This window comes from Pituophis catenifer, unplaced genomic scaffold (genome assembly GCF_029215685.1).
Source record: "Pituophis catenifer annectens isolate HBS135680 unplaced genomic scaffold, rPitCat1.0.hap2 SCAF_11, whole genome shotgun sequence".
In the NCBI taxonomy this organism is placed as follows: domain Eukaryota; kingdom Metazoa; phylum Chordata; class Lepidosauria; order Squamata; family Colubridae; genus Pituophis; species Pituophis catenifer.
Window position 1 is genome coordinate 2,368,401 of NW_027256891.1, and position 25,256 is coordinate 2,393,656.

At 45.5% G+C, this 25,256-nt stretch overlaps 1 protein-coding gene across 1 annotated transcript; it reads right to left on the reverse strand.

The window, feature by feature from the left end:
- Positions 1-1,000: 1,000 nt before the first annotated feature.
- STARD8 (StAR related lipid transfer domain containing 8) lies at positions 1,001-25,256 on the reverse strand. Its single transcript, XM_070952180.1, has 11 exons — positions 25,194-25,256; positions 21,316-22,646; positions 16,016-16,189; positions 13,670-13,829; positions 10,000-10,198; positions 8,928-9,138; positions 6,926-7,040; positions 5,237-5,461; positions 3,926-4,143; positions 2,955-3,131; positions 1,001-1,259 (listed from the first exon to the last, which is right to left on the reverse strand). Exons 1-11 carry the CDS (start codon positions 25,239-25,241, stop codon positions 1,142-1,144), a joined length of 2,976 nt encoding a protein of 991 aa, XP_070808281.1. The 5' UTR covers positions 25,242-25,256; the 3' UTR covers positions 1,001-1,141.

Consider the following 25,256-nt stretch of genomic DNA (forward strand, 5'->3'; position numbering starts at 1 on the left):
CTTAAACATGAGATCAGCCCGCCATCTTTGACTTCATTCCACCTCTGCTACTCTTCCCCTGGCTCTTCCCAGGTATTGCACCGCACAGGTACACATACCTGCTAAGGAAACAGTGATTGCAATTAAAAAGCCACAAAGAGGTACAGGTAGTCCTCAACCTACAGTCGTTAAGTGGACAGTTGTAACTTGAGGACTAACCTGTATTTTGTGCTGAGACAGGGCCTAATACTGATTCCCCAATTCCCAACCCTCTCAAACCAGATGAGGATATTTTTCAAAGGCTGCAGGAAAGTGGCTTGGATTTGGGATGGTAGCTCCTGACCCCAAAACACTGTACCTGCTACATCTGAGGACAGCCCTCAGCAAAGCAGACGAAGCCTTTAAAGCAGGGGTGTCAAACTCGATTTCATTCAAGGCTGCATCAGGGTTGTGTTTGACCTTAGGGGGTGGGCGGGGCGGGGAAGGCATGACCAGCTCAATGTCACTCGTGTCAGGGGCACCTGTGGTGGGCCGGACGGGGCCGGGGGGATCCTCCTGCAGCCCTCTGCCAGTGAAAGTGGAGCTTTGTTTTCGCTGGCAGAGGCACTGCGGGCAGGTCCTGCGCTATTTCCAGGGCGGCCCCACTGGCGAGGTCTAAGCACCCCACGGGCCAGATCCGGCCCACGGGCTTTTGCTTTGACACCCCTGCTTTAAAGGGTTTTCAAAGCTGGCTTTCCCTGACTTAGGTGGATTGAGAGACTCCCCAGAAGATCATGAGAAGTTTTGCAGGATCAGTCCAGATTATCGAACATCTTGTCCTCATGATAACCAGAGGCAAACTGAGAACCCCAAAGCAGGCAGTAGCTCAGGAGCTTCTTCACAATTGTGTCTTTTAGTAAACGGTGTTGAAAGAATCCTTCTAACCCTGGAGATAATTTATGGAGAAGCAACCCTTAGCAAAAAGCTTAACCTCTGGATCATGTTGCTGAATCATAACACAGGAACATGCTTGTTAGGAAGACTTGGATCTCATGTTCCTTGAAACAAAGAAGCAAAGGGAAAATTAAAGGGTGGAGGGTGCACTCCATGAAACAAAGGATCAGTTCCAACATTCTGCTCCAACAGCATTCCAACTTGAAGTCTACCCATCTGGTGGCATCCTTCAGATCTTGGTTTCTGGTCCACACTGATTGAACACTGGGAAAGAATCACGAATCCTGACCAGCTCCATAGCACAGAGATGACCAAAGACCTTGTTGTACCAGTCTGGAGACCTCCCTCTAGTAATGTAAAAAGCAGGGAATTAGCAACAGAATAATATAGAGATGGAAAGGATCTTGGAGATCTTCTAGTCCAGCTCCCTGCTCAAGCAGGAGACACTATACCAGTGTTTCTTAACCTTGGTAGCTTGAAGATGAGTGGACTTCAACTCCCAGAATCCCCCAGCGCTGGCTGGGGAATTCTGGGAGTTGAAGTCCACCCATCTTCAAGCTCCCAAGATTGAGAAACACTGCACTATACATTTTGAGACAAATGGCTGTCCAATCTCTTCTTAAAAGCCTCCAGGGATGGAGTAGCCACCATTTCTGAAGGCAAGCCATTCCACCAATTAATTTTTCTAACTGTCAGGAAATGTCTCCTTATTTTGAGGTTGCTTCTCTCCTTGATTAATTTCCTTCCATTGCTTCTTGTCCTGCGTTCTGGTGCCTCGGAGAATAGCTATACCCCTCCTCTCTGTGGCAATACCTTAGATATTGGAACACTGCTATCCTGTCTCCCCTAGTCCTTCTTTTCATTAGAATAAACTCCTGCAGCCATTCTTCATGTTTTAGCCTCTAGCCCTCTGATCGTCTTTGTTGCTTTTCTCTGCACCCTCTCTAGAGTCTCAACACTCAAGCCAAGAGCTCCCTTTGAGCGCTCCATGGCTTAGGACCTGGTTACCTAAGGGACCACCTGCTACCACCAATAGCCTCCCACCGGCCAGTACGCTTCCATAGAGAGGGACCCCTCCGGGTGCTGTCGGCCAAACAATGTCGACTGGCGGCCCCCAGGGACAGAACCTTCTCTGTGGGGGCACCTACGATCTGGAACGAGCTCCCCCTGGAGATACGGAGGATCCCGGATCTGCGCACCTTCCGTCGCGCACTTAAGACTTTTTTATTTCATCAAGCTGGCCTGGCCTAAATCTTCTCCCCTTTTTAAATGTAAATTTTAATTTGTTTTTAAATTATGGGGTATTTTAAATTTGTTCAGCCAAATTATTTAATTCGTTTTTATTCTATTTTAAATTTTTGTATTTATGTGTTTTATCCTGTGACTGTTCACTGCCCTGAGTCCTTCGGGAGTAGGGCGGTATAGAAATTTAAATAAATAATAAATAATAAAATAATAATAATAAATGGGATCCAGAACCCAAACAGACTCAATCATCTGGAACCTCTGAAGCAATCTGGGGCAGGGGGAGGTGGGAGGTTGGGTTTTATCCTTTACCACACAAGCAGAAACAAAATACTAAAAGAGGCAATCTAAGTTTACTACAATTAAATTAAGTTGCAAAATCCTGGCCTTGCTTTGAATAGGTTATCTTGGGGAAATATTTGTGCCCAGCAAGATTTCCCCATATTTCAAGATTGGACTGAAAAGCAACAGGTTTAGCTGAAGGTATTTTCTGTCTCTGTGGTGTAAACAATATTCCCTCATCTGTTGCTCTCAACCCTCAACTTCAATCATAGCTAGCCAGTGCAGGAATTATGGCATTGAAACCAGCACGTCTGGACAGCAGCAGCTTGTAGAAGTCCTGTTAGACCTACCATGATATTGTCACCCTTTGGACTGAGAAATTATCTTGGCTAAGCAAATTGGAACGGTCTTGGCTTTTTGTGTTGCTGAAAGCTAAACCCTTTTATGGGGGTAGAGGCCAAAGGGATGCCCACCTCCCTGCCATTAAACGTGGGAGAGCTGGCTTGAATTCTTACCGGAGATCAGTTTGACAGATGTGTGTCACCCTGGAGTGTCCCGTTCCACAAGGCTCCATCAGGTACTGGGAGGTGAGCACCGTGGCCCTGACTCCAGCTTCCAGTGGCAACTTCTGATGCTCCAAAGAGAAGGAGACCAGGAGGCAACTCCCACGAGGTAGGCCTGTCCGCCACGACCTAGAAAAGGGATCTTGGCTCAGGTATGACTAAAGGCGTCTACTCCTTTCAGTCTCAAGAGGCTACCCAAGGAAGCAACTGATGGGAGAGCTGCTGGGATCCTCGGGGCAAGAACAGGCAGGCCCTGATGGCTTGCTTTCGGCCCAGAGGACAGACAGAATCCGAGAAAGTCTAGAATTATTGCCAGCGCTAAATTTGTTCAAAAGTCAAGTACAATGTTAGGAGGCTTTGCTCCAGTTTGGACATTAAAGAGTCACCTTTTCAACTAACACTGAAGCTCTGATTCTAACTTTCAACCAACCTAGGCTGAATATCAGCCTGGCTATAGAGCCTGGTCACCACTTATCGCAAAAGCACTGAAAAACTAGGTGGCAATTCTGAATTGATAGGGAAAAAAGAAGGGCTTTGTGTCCAAAGAGAAACAGACCTAAATAGCAAATTTAAAAAAAATTAGCAGGCAGATGGGAGCTGGCACACTATATGATGAGCCCAAACTATGTGGAGCTGCCAGAGAGAGAAGGAGTAGCCTAGGACTGCATCTCACAGCCACTTCTAGTCACTGCAGCCCAAAATCGAGAGAAGTGGCATGAACCTGGAAACGTTGCATGAGGGAGCAAAGGAAGGCTACAAGCTGAAGCCCAGGAACTCTCAGCTGCTTCCCAAAGGCAGAGGGCATCCTCAACTGCAGCTAAAAAGATCTAGGCAAAGGATTAGTGCGGAAAGCGATGGGATCACAGAGCCGGAGATGGGACACGGTGTTTGTTTACGGAGATTTCCCCTCTAGAGTTCCTCACCTGAGGACCACAAAGTCCCGCCGTGGGTGTGGAGCCATGCTATCGGTCACATAATGGTAGACTTCGGTGTTCTTGTCCAGGGCCTCCACCACGTGGCCCTGCAGAAGGTCCTCATCCCAAAAGTGCCGCTCCCTGAGAATCCGCTTGAGCACCACGTGAGGTGGTGCAGCCACTTCGGTGGAGACCTTCCAGAGCCGCAGGGGATGCCCATCCTCCACCTGGATATCACAAAGACGTTGTTATTGCTTAGGGCCAGGTAGTGTCCAAGTGGCAGAGCCACAGTGAAGTTTCAATCACTTCTTGTGTGTTTTTATTGGTGTTTGGTCTTGGACAGGACAAAGGTGGATTCAGCCTATGTGAATACTGAAGAGAATAAGCATGTGGCCCTGGGCCAGACTGTTTGATGGTGCCACCTTAGTTGCTCTCCTCTGAACTTTTTCCAAAGTCTCAACATCTTTTTTGTAGCATGGTGACCAAAATTGGTTGAAGTATTCCAGGTGTGGCCTTACTAGGGTTTTATAAAGCGGTAGTAACACTTCACGTGACCTTGATTCTATGCCTCTCTTGATACAATCCAGGATTGTATTAGCTTTTTTGGCTGCTGCTGCACATTGCTGGTTCATATTCAAGATGTTGGCAAAAGATCTGCCTTGGTATTAAAAATTACCAAAAGATGCATTTTTGCCTACCAACCAGTGGTGGGTTCTAATTTTTTTTACTACCGGTTCTGTGGGCGTGGTTTATTTTGTGGGTGTGGCTTGATGGTCATGTGACAATTCTTTAGGATTTAGCAGAGGTACTGGTCTACCAGGCTTTTAACTGCTTGCAGAGCTGTACCGGTCTACCCATTTGTTCTTGGAGGCACCGGTCTATCAGCACACTGCCTTTTAACACTGATCAGCTGTAGGGCGGCTTTGAAGCCCCATAGCAAGAGTTTAAACAGTTTTTTTTCCTTCTAGCCAATCAGCTGGGACTCGGGAGGCAGCAATAGATTGGGGGTGGGGCCAAATAAAAGGTAAGAATAACGCGGGGGGGCACGGGAGGGCGGGGGGGCGGGAGGGCCCAGCTCCCGAACAAAGAGAACTGGTTCGGTGACATCATATTGTCACCGCTACCAGCTCGGCCGAACCGGGCCGAACCCGGAGGTACCTACCACTGCTACCAACGAATGGTGAAACAACAGGAAAATCATCCTAAAACATACACACAACTATCATGGATGGCTACCTAGAGAAACAGTCCAATGGTTGCCCAGGGGATACATCAATAACTTGGAAAGCGGCTGTAAGGCTTCCCTTGGCCCCCTCTTACCTTCTTGCACGAGAGCTCCGTGTTTTGGGGGCCAAGCGTGCCGATCCAGCCTTTGAAGTGTTCGGATGACTCCTTCAGCAGGCCTTGAATGCTGGCCTCCAAGACTGGGTGGGAATCCTGGATCTCTCCTTGCAGGTTTTGCTCCATCAGCTCAGGTAAGGAGAGCGGCTGAGCATCAGCCAAGAGGTAGGAGCTGCTAAGCTGCAGGATCATGTCTTGGGGGATCTGGAGAAAGGAAGAGGATCCTTTGAGTGAGTCTACAAATGAGGACAAACATCTGCTTACATCAAACGGTAAAGCTCTCCCTGTCCAGACGGATTCTTCTGGTGCTCACTGTTTTTGCTAGAGGGCAGGGATGGTTGGTGCTGGGAGAAGTGGAATTAAAGAGAAGAGGACAATCACCAGCAAGAAGCAGGGATTCTGTTACATTGGCATTGGGGCACTATTGGAAGAATAGAATGAATGAGCTGGAAGGGACCTTGGAGGTCTTCTAGTCCAGCCCACTGCTCTGGCAGAAGAACCTATATCATCTGAGACAAGCGACTGTCTAGAGACTCTTCTTAAAAACCTCCAGTGATAGAGCGCCCGCAATTTCTGGTGGCAAGCTGTTCCACTGGTTAATTGTCCTCACTTTTAGGAAGTTTTTTCTTAATTCCAGGTTGCTTCTCTCCTTGGTTAGTTTCTAACCATCGTTTCTTGTCCTGCCTTCTGGTGTTTTGGAGAATAATTTGACCCCCTCTTCTTTGTGGCAGCCCCTCAAATACTGGAATACCGCTATCATGTCATCCCTAAGTCTTCTTTTCTTTAGACTTGAAAGATCAAGCTAGGGATAGATCATATTGGAGAAAATATACATTTGCGATTGCTAAGCATTGATAACAACTTGATAGAATGTGTTTGATTACATAAAGCTTTTTATGTTGATTTGCTATCCTAAGTATACTCTTATTTTGCATGGTTCTGTTTTTTTTAAAAATTTTACTGTAAAACATTCTATAAACTGAAGTTGGAAGCAGTAGAAAAGTATATTATTATTATTATTATTAATAATAATAATAATAACAATAACAATAACAATAACAATAATATTATTATTTAAAAATCATCTGAGGGAATCTGGAGCCACATCCAGAACTCCTTTGGGGTCCTACTTCTTATGTCAGCCCTTTAAAGGCAGATCAGACAAGAAATCCAATTGATCATATAGATCAATACTACTTTTATTGTATAACAATAGCAATAGCACTTAGAACTTCTATACCGCTTCACAGAGCTTTCCAGACCTTTCTAAGCAGTTTACAGAGTCAATCTGGGTCCTCATTTTACCCACCTCAGAAGGATGGAAGGCTGAGTCAACCTTGAGCCTGGTGGGATTTGAACTGCCAAATTGCAGGCAGGCGGCAGGCAGCAGAAGTAGCCTGCAGTACTGCACTCTAACCACTGCACCACCGCAGCTCTTTAATACAGTATAGCTTTAATAACAGACTTTTTCAAGTATGAAAGCACTCAACCCCTTCCTCCTTTTATCTTAGTGAGAAGTGGGGGCAAGCTCTGTTCTCCTTAGCTGACCGCTCTCTCGGGAGGGGCTCTTCCTCCTGCCCCTCAAGGTCATGCCCTCTGCAACCAGCTAGAATTCTGGGCGCTCCAGGCCTCCTGAGCTAAAGAACATGGAAAGCAAGCAAGTGGCACCTGGAACAGCTTCTTGCAGTTGGCAATCATGTGGGAGAGGCCTTGGGTGGCCGCCATGTTTTCATTCAGGTCTTTTTGGTCTGGTTTCCCCACAGTGCCCCTCCTGTGAATCGACCTGCCATGAGGGGACAAAGAGAAGTCAGCAACGTCTGTGCTCGTAGTCGAGCCATTCTAGCCACGGTCAGCAATGAGGGAGGATCAGGGGAAGTTCTCTTCTTCCAGGTTGGCTTCTTCCAAGCCAACGATGAATCCTCCACCAGTGTCACCAGCAGATAGGACCTGCGTCAATGCCTACTGCCAGTTCTTATTTTTCCAGGATTCTAAATGTTTTATCTAAGAAAAACTCTGATAAGCCGCCATTAACTTATAAGTATGATAAATGTCAGTTTGGCCTCCTTAAGGGTTGCACAGCTATAGATTTCTGATTTTAATTCATGTCAAAAATTATTAATACATATTCAGGGGGCCTTTCAACATAAGACTCTCAGATGATAGACCTTTTCTTTTTCTCTCTCTTTTGGAAAAACGTATTAGAAACTGTACAAACGCAGCGTGAAAACTCAGGTAGTCAGCACAAAAATCACACTGCTTTCCACACAGAAACAGCTCTGCAACAATGGAGAGTGGGGGTCCAGGACAACTCGCCACAGCCATCTGGGTGCAGCCATCTTGGTGTGGTCCACTTACGCAGAATAATTTGCTGTGGGAAATCCACATGGGATAACTCAACACGATAAATGTTATCTGCCACTGTTTCTTCTACATCAGGGGTGTCAAACTCAATTTCATTGAGGGCCACATCAGGGTTGTGTTTGACCTCAGGAGGGGGGGCGGGGTGTGTGTGGCCAGCTCGACGTCACTCCTGTCGGGGGCACCTGTGGTGGCCCAAGCACTCTGCTAGCAAAAACGGGTTCCTGAGCTTCGTTTTCGGCTGCAATGGCCTCTTGCAACCCTCTGCCGGTGGAAACGGAGCTTGGGAACCTGTTTTCACTGGCAGAAGCACCGCAGGCCGGTCCTTCACTGTTTCAGGGAGGCCCTGCAGGCCAGATCTAAGTACCCTGTGGGCCGAATCCGGCTCCCGGGCCTTGAGTTTAACACCCCTGTTCTACATTATTTCCATGTTTGTCAATGGAAATAACATCGAAGAAATGGTGACGGATAATAATTTGAACATTGATTTATCCTGCATGGAATTGTCCCGCAGTCAGTTGGCTGCAGTGAGATGGCCATGGTGAGTAATCCCGTTCTGTGGAAAATGGCATGTAACAACATGAATTTTAGCCTTATTCTCTTTATAAACTGTTTCTGGGTTTTTTAAAAAAAAAATCATAGAGTAAGAAAGAATTTTGTAAATGTACTCATATTCGCTGCAAAGAAAATGGAAAACTTCCTTCCTTCCTTTCTTTCTTCTTTCCTTCCTTCCTTCCTCCCTCCCTCCGTTTTTTGTTTTGTAAAACTTTGATAAAAATCTAAAAACAGTTTTGTAAAACTGTGATAAAAAATCACAGAGTAAGAAAGAATTTTGTAAATGTACTCATATTCGCTGCAAAGAAAATGGAAAACTTCCTTCCTTCCTTCCTTCCTTCCTTCCTTCCTTCCTTCCTTCCTTCCTTCCTTCCTTCCTCCCTCCCTCCCTCCCTCCCTCCTTTCCTTTTTTTTGTGTTTTGTAAAACTTTGATAAAAATCTAAAAACAGTTTTGTAAAACTGTGAAAAAAAATCACAGAGTAAGAAAGAATTTTGTAAATGTACTCATATTCGCTGCAAAGAAAATGGAAAACTTCCTTCCTTCCTTCCTTCCTTCCTTCCTTCCTTCTTTCCTCCCTCCCTCCCTCCCTCCCTCTTTTTTGTGTTTTGTAAAACTTTGATAAAAATCTATTTAAAAGAACAAAAACGGACGCCTTGCTGCAGTTCTGAAGTAGTGACTCTCTGCAACCTCTAAAGTGCCATGCACCTGGGGTTTGAGCATCAGGTCTGACCTGCTGCTGGGAGATATCACCTCACCTTGGAGAAGCGCTCTCTTTCTTGGAGACGTTGAGGTGAAAAATGGAGGGGGCCAAGCACACGGCCAGGTTTCCCACCGTCATCTGGTTCTCCTCGGAAGAGGCAACGTCGCTGAGAAAATAGAGCAACGTCTGCAAAACCTCCCGATTCTCATCCGGCATTAACATGATGGCGGCCTGGACAGCTTGCAGCCTCTGCTCTTTGGGCACAACTGGAAAGTTCAAGAAACAGAAATGAGTACCTGCGCTGTGGGGGACTAAATACTAACAACAGCGGGAACTTGCTAGCATCCCGTTGGACTGGAGGCGAAATGGTCCAGCCCAGCCCTGCTCAGTCCTGCTCTACTCTTCAGATCAGGACAGAGGACTTCCCATCCCTCCCCATGAGAAGAAATTCCATTTCCGCTTCTATCTCTGGTTTCTGAGATTGTGCCCAGTTTATTGGCAGATCTTTCCTCCTACTGAGTATAATAAAATTAAAAAAAGGTGTTTCCAATTCTTAATACATTTGGATATTCAACCAATAGATGAACGGGGGGGGGGGGTTCTAGTGAGGTGGGCAAAACCCATTCAGTGAACCCATCTGTGGGATGACCATGCTTTCCCCAGCTGGTGGTGCAGTAAAACCAGCAGCACCAGAGCTGCAGAACAGGAGCTAAAGTTTATTATTTATTTATTTATTAATTCGATTTATATGCCGCCCTTCTCCGGAGACTCAGGGCGGCTTACAATGCATTAAGCAATAGCCTTCATACTTTTGTATATACCTGCTTAGTAGGGCTTTCGGCCCACCCTAAGCGGTATTCTTTTTTTTTTTTATACAAAGTCATCTTATTGCCCCCACAATCCAGGTCCTCATTTTACCTACCTCGAAAGGATGGAAGGCTGAGTCAACCTTGAGCCTGGTGAGATTTGAACTTGCAGTAATTGCAGGCAGCTGGCAACTGAGTGCTACTTTAACAGCACTTAGTCCACTGTGCCACCAAAGCTCATCAGCTAAAGTTCAGCTAAAGTTCCAAATCATGGGTCTCCTCCTCCATCCCCCCCCACTTCCCATCCCCACCTCTACTCACACTGGTATATCTGCAGAAATGTATCTGTGAGCTTGCCGGTGAAGACCGGCTCTGGAAGATCACGGAAGTACTGCTTCAACAGGTCAGCCACATCATAGGCTGATTGCCCTTCGTAATTCACATAATCAGGAGAGGCTTCACTCATCTGCCTGAGGTTCTGGATCCGGGACTTTACACCAGATTTGCGAAAGATGCCAACCTGTGCAGGAAAGAGATATCAGGTAGGTGGACAACTCTGGATGTAAGAGCTTCAGTGCATAGGATGCCACCACAGACAGCAGCCACAGAGTATCTGCAACTCAACCAATGTGCTCCAAGTCAGAAGCCCCAGCTGATTAAATGGCAGCTTCACCTCAGAAGGGAAGGCAGAGCTTTGGTCTTTAGGTGAGTCCAAAGCTCTGCCAACCAGTGGCAGGAATAGCCAAAACCCCAGAAGACAGGCTCAAGATCCAGAAGGATCTTGAAAGATTTGAACACTCGATTCTATTAAACAAAATGGAATTCAAAGGGAGAGAAAATGGAAAGGACCTTGGAGGTCTTCGAGTCCAACCCCCTTCTGAAGCAGGAGACCCATTTCAGACAAGCGGCTGTCCAGTCTCTTCTTAAAAACCTGCAGTGATGAAGCTGCTGACAGACACTCTTGGCTCATATTTAAGTGATTGTCCACAAAAAACCAAATGTACAGGTACAGAATAGCTGGACCTCCTGGCTCAAGAGCAATAACTGCTAGAGGGAGTCTTAGTGGACAATCACTTAAATATGAGCCAGCAGTGTGCTTCAGTTGCCCAAAAAGCCAATGCAATCATGTGAAGTATTAATACCAATTTATAAAGCTTTAGTAAGACCACACTTGGAACACTGCATCCAGTCTTGGTGACCACAATATAAAAAAGATGTTGAGATTCTGGAAAGAATGCAGAAAAGAGCAACAAAAAAAAGAGAGCTGGAGGGTAAAACATATGAAGGACGGTTGTAAGAATTGGGTAAGTTTAATCTAGTGAAAAGAACGACTAGGGGTGACATGATAGCTGTGTTCCGATATTTGAGGAGCTGCCACAAAGGACGGGGGGTGCCAACTATTTTCCAAGCATAAGAAGGCCAGGCAAGAAGCAACGAAAGAAAATTAATCAAGGAGAGAAGCAACCTAAAACAAGTCATTCCACTGATGAATTGTTCCAGCTGTCAGGAAATTTCTCCTTAGACCTAGGTTGGGTCTCTCCTATCAGTCCTGAATCTACTTCCTTGTAATTTTAACTCTTAAACTCAGGCTAGAGAATCCAGCACCTGTATGAAGAGAACCAATTTTCATACCGGGGATACGCTAATACATTTACATCAGCAGTGTATTATAGGTAGTCCTTGACTTACAACAGTTTATTTAATGATTGTTCAAAGCCACAAGGACACTGAAAAAAGTGATCCATGACCAGTTCTCATACCCACAAACTCCACAGCATCCCTGTAGTCATGCAATCAAAACCTGGACGCCCAGTAACGGGTTCACACATCCATGACAATTGCAGTGTCCCGAGAACACACAATCTTCTCTTGCAACCCTCTGATAAGTCAAAGTTGAGATTCACTCAACAACCGCATCACCAATCCAACACTTGCAGCAACCCACCCAACACCGGTGGCAAGAAAGGTCGCAAAATGAGACAATAGCCACCCTACAACTGTCTCACTTAGCAACAAAAATCTTGTGCTCAATTGTGGTCATAGGTTGAGGACTATTTAGCACTGTCTACAGGCCTTAACAAAGAAGAAATGCCAAGGAAATTAAAAGTGAATCCCATCAGGGGGAAAAAAAAACCTCCACTTGTATATCAACAATGCCAGAGAGTTGTATTTCTTCAGCCTCCTGCTCTCTTTCCAACTTCCCATTTAACAATGCTTCGGCCCAGTCTGTGCAAAATTAGCTTTCAGATGGGATCATCTATAAATCTCAGTGGATTCAGACCATGTATCAGCTCTGTTCTCCCACCCACCTCTGCTCCTCTACAGTATGGGAGCTTGTGCCCCATTATCACAGGATCAGGCCTTTCTCTGTCTTCTCAAACTAAAGGCAAAATAAAAGGAGAAATGTTCCCCCTTTTGCATTTGAGCATCCAAGAAGGGACAGGAAAGGAAAACGGGAAAGACAACGAAAAAGAAAGAAAGATGGGAAGAGAGCAAGAAAGGAAAAAGAAGGAAAGAGGGGAAGGAAGAAGAAAGGAGAATGAAGAGGGAAGGAAAAAGAAGGGAGGGAGGGAGGGAAGTCCTGCCTTAGCACTTGGGAAGGCTGCTCTGGTTTCGCCTTCCTCTGCTGGAGACAATGGATTCCCCGAGCCCCGCCTAGGCCACCACAGGTGCTCCCAACACGAGTGACATTGAGCTGGCCACACACCCCTCCCCCCCGTCAAACACAACCCTGTTGCGGCCCTCAATAAAATAGAGATTGACACCTCTGCACTACAGTATCTCTCACGTCCGTCCACGAGGACTCAAAATGACACAAATTTGATCTAACCGGGACCGCAGTGGTAACCCAGGCAAAGTCAAGGAGCAAAAGAGAATTCTTTGAAGCCTGGTTTTCCACCAACAAGTCCAAAAACAGACATATTGACACCTATCCGATCTACCAATCACTGAGAACGGAAGAACTGCACCAGCTTCACCAGCTGTGAAGCTGAAGAGAGCATTTTAAACAAAAAAAGGCATCCACCATTCAGATCACGACTCAAAAGTAGCCAAACCAACAACACTAATTTACATCACACGGACGGTACTTAAAACCAAAGACCATGCCCTGGCAACAACATCCAGCCAATCAAGCAGTCTGAAGTCAGACCATGACTCAGAAATAGCCGAACAAACAACATCCACACCAATTTGCATCATACAAAAAAAAAGGTATTTAAAGACCAGTGTTCTCACAGACGAGCACAATTCAAAGCGCACTGATGATGTCTCCTCGAATGGTGACACAATGTTTGCAACCAAATTGCCAAGCTTGGAGCTCAAACCAACAACCTAACTATCACCCCAAGCTACTAATATTGTTCTGCCCCAGCTCCGGATTCCCGAGGATATTGACACACACCAACGGTCCTTATCAAATTTATTAAGTAGCAAGAATAAACCAAAGCCCGGCAAAGGTTGGCAACCAGCCCAGAAAACAAGATACGATAAGACTTTTCCAAAAATGCTCTGATGATAATTACAAGTTGTTCCCAGCAAGAAACTTACTAATGGCGTATGACTTAAATAGGCTAAGGGAGTGGCCAACTATCCTCAAGTCTTACTCTCAAGGAGACCTCCTCCTCCTGAGTAGCCACTCCTGCCTTTTGGCAGCCCTGCGTGCTCGAGCATTGAGGAGAGGCTCCTCCACTTCGCTCTCTCCACTTGAAGGAGCCTCTGGAGGTTCTGAAGGCCCTGGCTGAGTCTCTGCCTCTGGCACCACATCCTCTTCAGCCTCCTCGCTATCCGACACGTGCGCCGGCTGCGCCGGCTGCTGGCGCAACACCACACCAGCCTCCTCATCGTCGGGATCAGCCACGATCCACGCAGGCTGCTGGCGGGCCTCAACAAATATTAAAATTAATTTCATCTGTCTCCTCGTGTCTTCCTTCCCCCTGGTTTGTTTTAGGCCCAGCGAGAAATGAGGGTGCGTGTGTGAATTTTTCCTTACCTGGTCCAAGCACCGGCTTCGGATGTAGCGCATGGCCTGCTGAATGCTCTGGGGCAGGGGCTGTCCCGTCCTTTGGACACTGACAATCAAGGGGACTCCAAAGACCATCTTGCCCCTGTAGTTTGGGAGCTTGCTCCTCTTCATGAACTTGGGAACAGTCCTGCCAGAGAAGAGAGTGTGATTTAGGAGGCAAGATCTGGCTGGGGAATTCTGAGAGCTGAAGTCTGGGTCTTAAAATTGCCACGATGTAGTGCTTAAAACATTTTCAATGCTATCTTTTTAAATTTATTGTCCACCTAAGCAACTTAGAACTAAGGAGAAATTTCTTGACAGTTAGAACAATTAATCAGTGGAATGACTTGCCTCCAGAAGTTGTGGATGCTCCAACACTGGAAGTTTTTAAGAAGATGTTGGATAACCATTTGTCTGCAGTGGTGTAGGGTTTCCTGCCTGGGCAGGGGGTTGGACTAGAAGACCTCCAAGGTCCCTTCCAACTCTGTTATTCTATTCTATAATTGGAATCATACTTATTTCAAATAATGACCCGACTTCAGTGGAGCCCCAATTCTGCATAAATACGACCCCAGATGGGATACATTTTGCACATAAGTCTTAAAATGAAATATATAGAACCCAGCTAAATAAATTGGTCAAAAACAAAATACGTTCATTTCTTTATTGAAAATTATCCACTGTTGGAAGTGTAAAAAGACACAAGGGACTTTCTATCATTTATGGTGGACTTGCCCGGCAGCAAAGAAATTTTGGTCTAACATTAAAAAATGGTTGGAACAAATAACAGAAACACAGATAGAAAAAGAACCAGAAACATTTTTATTAGGAATTTTTAACAAATCATATCCTAAAGATATCAAATATCTCACAATTCACATATTAACTGCTGCAAGAATAACTTACGCAAAAAATTGGAAGCAAGAAAGAACACCAAATGAAACAGAAGTAATAGAAAAAATCTTAGAATGTGCTGAAATGGATAGGTTAACCAAAGAAATACAAGAAAGAGAAGAATCAGAATATTATAAAATATGGAATAATTGGTATAATTGGTTAAAAATGAGAAATAAACAAAAAAGTATAGGAGGAAATATTACCTATTTAAATATATTTAAAAAAATGTTATTAGATTAAGGAGAGGTGAAGGAATATATTATAAGTAGAATTGTAGAATGTCACTTTGAAAAAATGCTTAAGAAAAAATCATAATCTTTTTGTGTATATGTTGTATAAATGTTTGTTGTGTATATGTTATGTTATGTCTTTTTTAATATTTATACTCAATAAAAATTATTTTTAAAAAAATTATCCAAAGCTACATATAGCATTTGTATGTGGCAAAAGTACGTGAACCTTTGCTTTCAGTAACTAAAGTTTTCTGATAAATGCTAATCAGTCCTGCCCATTGGCGTGGAGAAATATTACCTCATTCCTCTTTTATTTATTTTATTTATTCATCACATTTCTATGCCACCCATCTTAATTAAGGAAATGAGTCCTGGAGAAGTCCTATTTTGACAGGGTTCTCCATTTCCCGCTGGTGGAATAGAGAAATGATCGTCTCCAACCAAAAGAGAGCAGTTCTGGCGCTGTGTGGCGTTAACTCTTTGTAGTCAGAGTTGTCTTGCCCACGTGAGACACTTGCGGCTAGTGACTAGGCCCTCCATTTGGTGCCTCATGAGATCAGAGTTTAGTAATTCCCTGGGTCAAGATCTGAAAGAGTCAAATGACTTCTGTGCAACAACTGGACGATTGTGTGCTCCGCTCTAAAAAGGACCCTGACCAACTGGAACCAGTTCAGAGAAGGGCAGCCAAAGTGGAAACCGCATTTTAGGAGGAGTTGTTAAAAGATCTGGGTCTGTTTAGTCTTCAAAAAGATAAGTGAGAGGAGAGTTTGTAGCAAATCTTTAGAATAAGGAGTGAATTGACTTGCATTTGCCCAGAGAACCAATAGTTGACACTATAGAGAAGTAGTATATTGACTATAAAAATCAATGGAATAGGTTGTTTCGTGAGATGCAGGCCTTCAAATCATAGCTGGATCTGTTTAAAATTGTTCAGTTAATCCTGTTTCAAGGAGGGAGTCAGACCAGAAGACCTCTGAGGTGCCTTCTAACTTGGCAATTCTATGAGCCACGCCTCACACAGAAGAGAGAGCCCAAAATGTATGGAACAGAAGCCGCCCCACAGAAGGAGGACACGTCAATGCCATCGAGGTCCTACTTTTCTTCAACTCCCCCTGTTCAGTTGCCCCTCAGCTCCTAAGGAGAGGCAGCTGGTTGCTGACCTTCCCACTGTGGCCTGAATACCCTCCTGTGCTCATGGACTTACCAGGCCCAGGACTGCTTGTGTGGAACCGAGAACTTCTCCACGATGGCTGTGAGGCGGAGAAGGGAGCACTTCTGGAGGAGGCTGAGCTGAGCTGCTGACTGGCGGTTGATCTCTAAGGAGGCCGAATTTAAGCTGGGCCGGTGGGAGTTCTGGAAACTGTGCCAGCGGAGTTTCCTGTGGTGGGACAAGGAGGAGAAAAGCAGTTGTTTGTTTATCTAATGAGCAGATACAGTATATTTGCTTAGCAATAGCACTTAGCAGTTACACTTATATACCGCTCCACAGTGCTTTTACAGCCCTCTCTAAACAGTTTACAGAGTCAGCATCTTCTTGCCCCCAACAATCTGGGTCCTCATTTTACCCACCTCGGAAGGATGGAATGTTGAGCTGGTGAGAATCGAACTGCTGAACTGCTGGCAGCCGGCAGTCAGCAGAATTAGGCTACAATACTGCATTCTTGGTGATACAATGAAGGCAATACAATAAAGGAAATTGAAGGGCATATTGAATGTGGTTGGCAGGCATTCGGCAAGCTAAGCATAATTTTCAAGAACAACCTCCCCCCTATGCCTGAAGAGAAAAGTTTTCAATCACTGGGTGCTACCTGCTCTAACATCTGCCAGTGGATATGGACACTAACCTCACAAAGCTACGAGTGTCACAAAGAGCCATGGAAAGAGACATGCTCAAGACGAGATAGAAAGACCTGCACATGGATTAGAGAACAAACAGAAATAGACGATGCCGTCAAGAGAGTCAAAGAATTGAAATGGAAATGGGCTGGTCACAGAGCAAGAAGAACTGATGGCATGGTCATAGAATGGATCCCACTGGATCAAAAGCATCCACAAGAGACCTAAAACAAGATGGATCGATGACATCAGCAGGTACTGTGGGCCCAATTGGCAAAAGAAAATTCAGGACCGGAAGAACCCTAACCCTAACCTAACCCTACATCTACATGGAGGGAAGCATGCAGTGGGGGGACCCCGAAGTTCTATACTCTTCAACATTTTTGTATAGGATTTAGATGAGGGAATAGTAGGGGAACTCATCAAATTTGCAGATGCCACCAAGCTGGGGGGGAATTTTGGAAGACAGACTCAAGATTCCGATGGACCTTTACAGACTTGAGCATCGAGCCCTATCCAACAATATGGAGTTCAGTAGTGAGAAAAGTAAGGCCCTACCCATGGGCAGGAAAAACCAAATGCACAGGTATGGAATAGGTGCTACCTGGCCCAACAGATGTAAGAGTGAACGGGATCTAGGAGTCCTGGTGGACAACCATTTAAATATGTGCCAGCAGCCTTGCTTTAGCTTAAGCAGGGGGTTGGACTAGAAGACCTCCAAGGTCCCTTCAAACTCTGTTATTCTCTGATTCTATGAGCGAAAAACATAATAAAAGAAGAGCTGGAAGGCCGGTTACTAGAAGCAACCAGAAAGAATTAAAGTTTAGAATTAAAGGAGGAGACCCACTAACGCAGAATGGAAAAAAATATTTTAATTCTGGAAGAATTCAAGTGTCCCCAGAACCTACTCTTTAGATTTTCTGATGCAATAAAAAGGGCCTTACAAGAAGAGGGGGAACAGGATATTATTAGATATGTGGATTTAAAGTGTTAACTTATTCAAAATGTTTCTATTTGTCTCTTTTGAATTGTTTCTTTTTGTATTTCTTTTCTTTCTTTTTCTTTTTAATTTTTCCCCCTCTCCCAACCTATCACCAACATGGAGGTGTCTCCTTCCTTGGTCCAGGAGACTTTTGTGTGGGGCGGAATGGGAGGGCTGGACCTGCTCTCCAAACGGCTCTTCCCACCCTCCGATTGGAAGAAAGCCCAGACGGAGGCCACCTTTCTGTCATCGCTATTGTAATGCCGTTGTAATCGCTATGGTAATTGCAACTCACTAGAGGGCACCAAACACCCAGCCTGAATTTTAATGCTTCCTCTGAAGGACGCATTTCCTTTTTTGCAGTTGCAATACACTGCTGGCTCAAATGGTCTACTAGGATGCCTAGATCCCTCTCAGATGCTGCTGTTGAGCCAGGCACCACCAATTCTGTACCTCTGCATTTGGCTTTTCTTGCCTAAGTATCAAACCAGTGGTGGGTTCCGCTTACCTTCGCTACTGATTCGCAAATGTGACTGTGCACGCAGCGCTTCTGTGCATGCACAGAACCTTCTGCGCATGCACAGACAGTCCGTTATGACATCCGGGCAGGTGGGCGGAGTCTCCCGCTGCCACCACTACCAGTTCATGCGAACCGGGGCGAATCAGTAGGAACCCACCACTGTATCAAACCTCTCTTTTCTCACCATGGAATTGCATTTTATTGGATAGGATCCAGTGCTCAAGTCTGTCAAGATCCTTCTGGATCTTTGGCCCTAAGTGTTGGCTATTCCTCACCAGCTTGATGTTGTCTGCAAGTTTGATGAGTATTCCTTCTATCTCCCACTTAAATCATTGATGAAGATGTTGAGGACTGTTGAGGACCTAAGAGAGAACCTTGAGGGACCCACTGCATGATTCCCTCCATGCAGATACAGCTCCATGTCTCTCAGATCGTGTCTTTCTGTGGAGAGCCAAAGTGGATATCGGAGCAGAAGGGCTCCCGAGAGAACTCTGTGTAATTTGTGGCTAGCCATAAGGAAGTGCTTGCCTAATACCACATGCTGGTCTATGCAAGGCTGGGTGGGGCTGGGAACTCATGTCGCCTTGTCCATCACGAGTAAATTAGGTAATTCACAGAGCTGTGGGATGACTTGACATGGCCAGCTGGAATGGAAGCGGGTGATTTTGCCCTTAATGAAGAATTTCCATCCTGTAATGTCCTGGAGCAGAAGCCGGGACAGAGAGCTGGAAGGCGCCTTACCTGTCTTGCTCAGGATAAGCAGCCTCTGATTCGAGAGCCTAACATCCTGTCCCAGGCAGGAAGTAGCACCTAAGGTCTCTTCCTGCACATCTGGTCCTGCCTGAGTGCAATTTTAAGACCAGAGCTTCTTGTTTTAAAATTAAATGCAATAAAAAATTAACCAGAATGGAATAAAGGTGATGTGGCCAAGAATTCAAATCAGAAAGTCTGTCGCTCAAATCTGACTTCCTTGTGAGCCAGGGATGCAAGGGGCAAGAACCCTTCTAGATCAGTGGTGAAATCTAAAATTTGTTACTACCAGTTCTGTGGGCATGGCTTGGTGGTGGTGGGGTAATGTGACTGGGTGGGCATGGCCAATTTTTTTTTTTTACTTTTAAAACCATTTTTTACATGTAAAACCATGTAAAAAATGCTTTCAAAAGGCTCTGACGATCCCAGTTGAGTTGCCTGATCGGCAGAGGGTTTTTAAAAACCCTCTGACGATCAGGCAACTCAGCTGGGATCGTCAGAGCTTGGCTCGTCAGAGGCATTTAAAAGAAAAAAAGCCTCTGATGATCGCACGGCTCAGCTGGGCATGGGGGGGCGGGGGCAGGGATTTTTGTTACGGGTTCTCCAAACTGCCCGCCACCATCGCTACCTACTTGCCCGAGCCAGTCTGAACCGGGAGCATTTCACCCCTGTTCTAGATGTCTTCTGCTGTCATTCAACTTGAATAATATGCCACAGGGAGAAAAAAAAAACTACAATAGGGGTAGCTGGAAGCATTCAGCCTCCTAGTACCTTTGCTGTAACCTACTGATTAATTAAGCATTTGTTAAATTGACAGATTTTCCTAGCTTGGTTTAGAAAACAAGTTGGGAAAAATATTATTTTTATAGGTGAAAAACAGCTATCAAATGTTTTAAAACTTGGTGTTTTTTTTTCAAACTCAAATGAAAGTTTGGTGAATTATTCTGCCTCTAAGAGGCTAGTAACCGTGTTCATTGTCCATTGCTCAACAGGTCCATTCCTGAACAGAATTAGAGGGAGAACTGGGATTATATGGCAGGCTGACCCTCTCTGAAGGCATCGAGAAAGACTGCAGCGGAGAACGCACAGCCTCCCTTGATCAAAGGGAGATGATGAGATCAACCACGTGCACTCTGGATGGCCATTCCTTGTGAATAAACTGCAGAAATGGAGTGCCTTAGTTGTAGGTGAAGAGAAGAGAAATCAGGATCTAGTGGAGAGTGCAATTCAACCGTGGTTCTTGATTCCCTCCTCTTTCAACAATTGTAATGTGACTTCTGCATTTGGAAAGAAGAAGCCTGGGCCACCGCTTTCTTCTTTACTTCTGAATGCCTGATTGTCTCTTGCATCTGAAAAGGCTAGCAGAAATTGCAGCCCCCAATGCAATCTGATGTCTAGAGCCACAAACTTCCCCTCCCCGACATGGCAAAGCCTCCACAGCCAGCCAAAATTTGATTTTGAGCTATATTTTTAAAGTGAAAAGAGAGCAAGTTTTTAAGTCAATATTTGAGGAATAATCATATCACTATTTTTCATTTGGTTTTAACTGAATTAAAATGGGATCATACCCAGTTTAGTTATTGTCTTGGATCCTTTCTCCTTGGATCAGCCTGGGACAGTCCATTCAAAGTCCACTCACAGTCTTGGATCCAGAAATGCCTTCCCTTTCCTAGTCTTAGGTCCCCACAAGCATCCCAACTCCAGCCTCAAATGCTGCCAATTACCCACTGGCATTGTGCAGTGGGTAAAGGTTGAGCTTAGGCTGGGAAGTGCCTTTGGTGCCATGGCAGCTATCACTCTCTTTCAGCACAGCCTACCTCACAGGGATGTTGCTGGAATAAAACTAGGAGGGACATTTATTCAAGATGCCTTCAGATTGGGACAAAGTTCTAATCCATCAATAAATAACTAAGCCCCATTGTAAATTATTTTTGTAAAGTGATTTAAATCTCACAAAATTCTTAAAGTCTAATTATTGATCTTTCATGACACTGTAGATAGTAGTTTTCATTTTACATGTAACGCTAAACGTATTGCCAACGTTCAACTTCACCCGAAAGAAATTTGCGGAATTTCTTATGGTATCGAAAACTACAATTTCTGTCCTGAGAATAGACAGTATATCCTGCAAGAATTTGCAGAACAAACTGGAGAGAAGAATGCTCCAAAAGACAGCACTGGGGCATCTTCATCAACGGCCATCGAATGGGGGTGAGGGGCTTCGATCCCAATTCTGAACAGGGACAGGTAGACCAATCTGAAATTATTATTGCTCTTTATTAAATGCATAGGCTATACAATTCCATCACAAGCCTGAGCAGCATTCAGATGGACTTTCCTAGAGACAGAAGAGGATCATGAGATTCCCAGTTACCCCAAAAAAGTTGCCTCTGGTCCAAACTCTTCCCACACTTACCTGCAAGGTCTTGTAAGCGATTCCCCCACGCCAGAGTCTCTGCGTTCCCTCATTTCGGGCTCCTCAGTCTCGTTCAGAGAGTTGGCCGTGCTCTCAAAGTCGCTGGTGGAGGTACCAATGTCAGACATGGAGTGGTTCTCCAAGTTCAGGTTGGTGGGCTCCTCTACGGAATCTGTTTCCTCCCTTTCCTCCACCCCAATAGTTTCATCCTCCATGTCCAACTTCACTGCCTTTGACCAGAGCTCTATTTTTTGCTGGAGACCCCAAACATGATGCAGGATGTCATCTAGGTTTTCATAGATCATTTCCTGGTCCAGATCAAAGAGATCGTCTCCACTGCCAAAGTCAGGAACGTTATCGTAGAGGCTGGTGCGGCTATCTGTGGAAGTGCTTGAAGGCCTCCTTGGTCGGTGCTCCAGGGCATGAGAAGAGTTGCCCGCATGGACACCACAGCTGATGCCAGTGCCACCTGCCAAAGGACTGGAGGCTTTGGGGGTCGATTTCCAGTCTGCCAAACAGCCACTCTCCAAGGGACACAAGCTTTCGATGGAGAGAGATTTGGGGAAAGTGCCTGGTTTGTAATCCCCTGGGATGTGGAATAAATAATCTCTTTTAAATGCGATTTGGTGATCCCACATTCTGGCATCCCATTTCTTGTTTGGACTCGTTTCATAATCCTCTAAATAAATACTACCATATTTGGGCTCACGTTGCAGCTTGCTTTTAACTGAGGCCAGAGCCTGGTTAGTCCGACCACCTGTTGAAATTGTCTTAGTGCTGTAGAAAGAACGTGGCTTTTCATTTCCTACTACAACCTGCGTCCCAGAGACAGGTTCCCCGGCATCCTTTGAGGAGTTCCAACCAGACATGAGGTGAGTTCTATCCCCATCTGGAGCTTTAGCGGAGTCCAATTTCTCCTTGTCTTTCTTTCTCAGAGATTCAAGTCTTTTGAGGAAACTCCGTGTCTGACGTTTCTTGGGTTTTTCCTTGCTGCTTTCATTTGGAGACTGGGCTGCTGGAGAATGGTTACTCAAGCTGTCAGGAGAGTTGGTTAAAGTTGGGGAGTTCTGAGTGGATAATGAATGGGGTGCCACAGCCACAAGACCTTGGGTGGTGGTGCTGCTCGTACTGTGGAGTGAAATGGCCTCCAAGTCAGCACTGAGGTCTGTGAGGACACTTTCCTGGCTGGAAAACTTCCTCATTGCGGCATCTCTCTGCAAGCTCTCTCCAAGATGTTCCTTTGAGTCAGTTTGGGACCACCTTCTGCGGTTTCTTTGGGAGGCCCATCGTTCACCAAGAGCACAGATGTCTTCATCATCCAAGTCTTCATTCTAGAACAAGCACAGAAATCAGAGTCATTGGACAACTGGGTGGGAAGAGGCTGGCTCTTAAAGAAACCGCGCGGCCTCTGTGCATAGTCAGAAGCATCGTTTTATGACCTCCGCTAGATGGGTGACAATTGATTCAAAGAACTAACCCCGAAGAATTGTACATTGGATTACCTCAGGGGTGTCAAACTCAAGGCCCGCGGGCCGAATCTGGCTCGTGGGGTGCTTAGAACGGGCTTGCGGGGCCCAGGATTGGGTTCTATTTTTTTTTACTACCAGTTCTGTGGGCGTGGCTTATTTTGTGGGTGTGGCTTGGTGGGGGGAATGTGACTAGGTGGGCGTGGCCAACTTTTTTTCTTTTTTTTACTTTTAAAAGCATTTTTTCTACAACCTTAAGAGGTTGCAGAAAACAATGCTTTGAAAAGCTTCTGCCGATCAGGCAACTCAGCTGGGATTGTCAGAGGATTTTTTTTTTTACTTTTAAAAGCATTTTTTCGGCCGAAGAGGTTGTAGAAAAAATGCTTTTAAAAGTAAAACAAAAAAACAAAAAACCCCTCTCATGAGGTGGGCGGGGTAAGCAAATGGCGACCGGGCCGGGGACTGGTTTGGGGGCATGGCCAGCCAATGTTATTACCGGTTCTCGGAACTACTACAAATTTTTACTACCGGTTTTTGCGAACCAGTGCTAACTGGGAGCTACCCACCACTGGCAGTGCTGCTCTGGAAACAGTGAAGGACAGGTGCCTCTGCCAGCGAAAATGGGCTCCCAATCTCCGTTTTTGGCTGGGACAGCCTCCTGCAACCCTCTGCCAGCAAAAACGGAGCTCGGCGTGCTCCGTTTTTGCTGGCAGAGGGTTGCAGGAGGCCGTCCCAGCCAAAAACGGAGATTGGGAGCCCATTTTCGCTGGCAGAGCATTCACCCGCAGGCACCCCTGACACGAGTGATGTCAAGCTGGCCACGTATACTCTGCCCACGCCTACCCAGGCCCACTGAGGTCAAACACAACCCTGATGCGGCCCTCAATGAAGTTGAGTTTGATACCCTTGGATTACCCATCCATCACTTACCATTCATTCAAACCCTAAGTGTGAGAGACCCTTCAGAGTAATTACCGAAAGTCCAACTAAATTGACGATGCTTTTGAAAGGGCAGAACACCTAATATTTTAATTATTTATATCCATTTTAGTTTTCTTTCCATAAAAGTGACCTCAAACCTTCTCGATCATGATTCAGAACAAAGACAGATGTTGGATGTTCATGTACTTTTCCAGCAACGTGGAGACTCAGATTACATTTTAATAACTACAAATTAAAAATACACGAATCTCGTGAGAATTTGGCAATCCTTGGATTGGGAGAGGTTTCTAGAGAGATGGTTGATCTCCGATTGTGCTTCACTGCAATCCTGTTATTCTATGTTTTTACCCTAACCCTAACCCTAACCTTTCTGTCTCTTTCTTTGATGGATTTGCTCTCGCTGGTTGCTCCTTTTTCTAGTTAATTTTTAGGCTGACTGAACTGGCTTCTTTTGACTTGAGCATTTTTATGAATTCTTTGCCACACTTGCTGTATTTACATAACCGTCTTTACCTGGATAGTTAAAGACCGAGCTAAATCATTCATTTGAATATTAAACTTGGTTAGCACTGACCTTAATTAGAGGGGCTTTGAGTCATGGTCCCCAGCATGTTTGTTTCAACGTACTGTAGTGTGCAATCTCAGGAAATTGATTGATTCAGGTGAAATAAGTACAAAGTGTGTACAGGGAACTATATTTGTTAGTGAAAAGGCATGATGTAAGTTATCTAAGTAAATACAGCTTTAATTTCTGGGTCCACCACTCCCCCCAGGGCCTGTCTCCACTCCAGGGGTGGGTTCTAATTTTTTTTTACTACTGGTTCTGTGGGCGTGGCTTGTTTTGTGGGCGTGGTTTGATGGTCATGTGACAATTCTTTAGGATTTAGCAGAGGTACTGGTCTACCAGGCTTTTAACTGCTTGCAGAGCTGTACCGGTCTACCCATTTGTTCTTGGAGTGTTCCGGTCTACCCATTTGTTTTCCGAGCGCACTGTCTACCACCACACTGCTTTTTAACACTGATCAGCTGTAGGGCAACCCTTTGAAGTCCCGCGGCAAGAGTTTAAACAGTTTTTTTCTTTCTAGCTGATCAGCTGGGACTCGGGAGGCAGCAATAGATTGGGGGTGGGGCCAAATAAAAGGTAAGAATAACGCGGGGGGGGGGGCAGCTCCCAAACAAAGAGAACCGGTTCGGTGACATCATATTGTCACTGCTACCGGCTCGGCCGAACCGGGCCAAACCGGGAGGAACCCATCACTGCTCCACTCCTGGATTTCTCTTTCCCAGGGTCTCAAGAACTGAGGCCTGGGACTCTCCAGCTGAACTCCCCAGGGGTTGCTCTAGGAAAGCGTCCGTGTCAGCTCAAAGGGCATCTGGACAGGACCCGGGGAAGGAGCAGCCAGGGGATGGTGGAAAGGGCCAGCCAGCGTGCTCCCCATCCCAACCCTTGCACCCCGCTTTGCAGCTTACCTGTTTCTGCTGAAAGTGGACTTCCAGTTTCATCGAGTTCAGAGTCATGAGCCTCCTGCAAGC

Excerpts from the sequence above, each read along its gene's own strand:
- STARD8 (XM_070952180.1), bottom strand. The coding sequence starts at position 25,241 with ATGACTCTGAACTCGATGAAACTGGAAGTCCACTTTCAGCAGAAACAG. Across the intron at positions 22,647-25,193 it reads TCCACTTTCAGCAGAAACAG|AATGAAGACTTGGATGATGA; the intron begins GTAAGCTGCAAA and ends TGCTTGTTCTAG. Across the intron at positions 1,260-2,954 it reads ATCTGTCAAACTGATCTCCG|AGGGAGGTCTCCAGACTGGT; the intron begins GTAAGAATTCAA and ends TTACATTACTAG.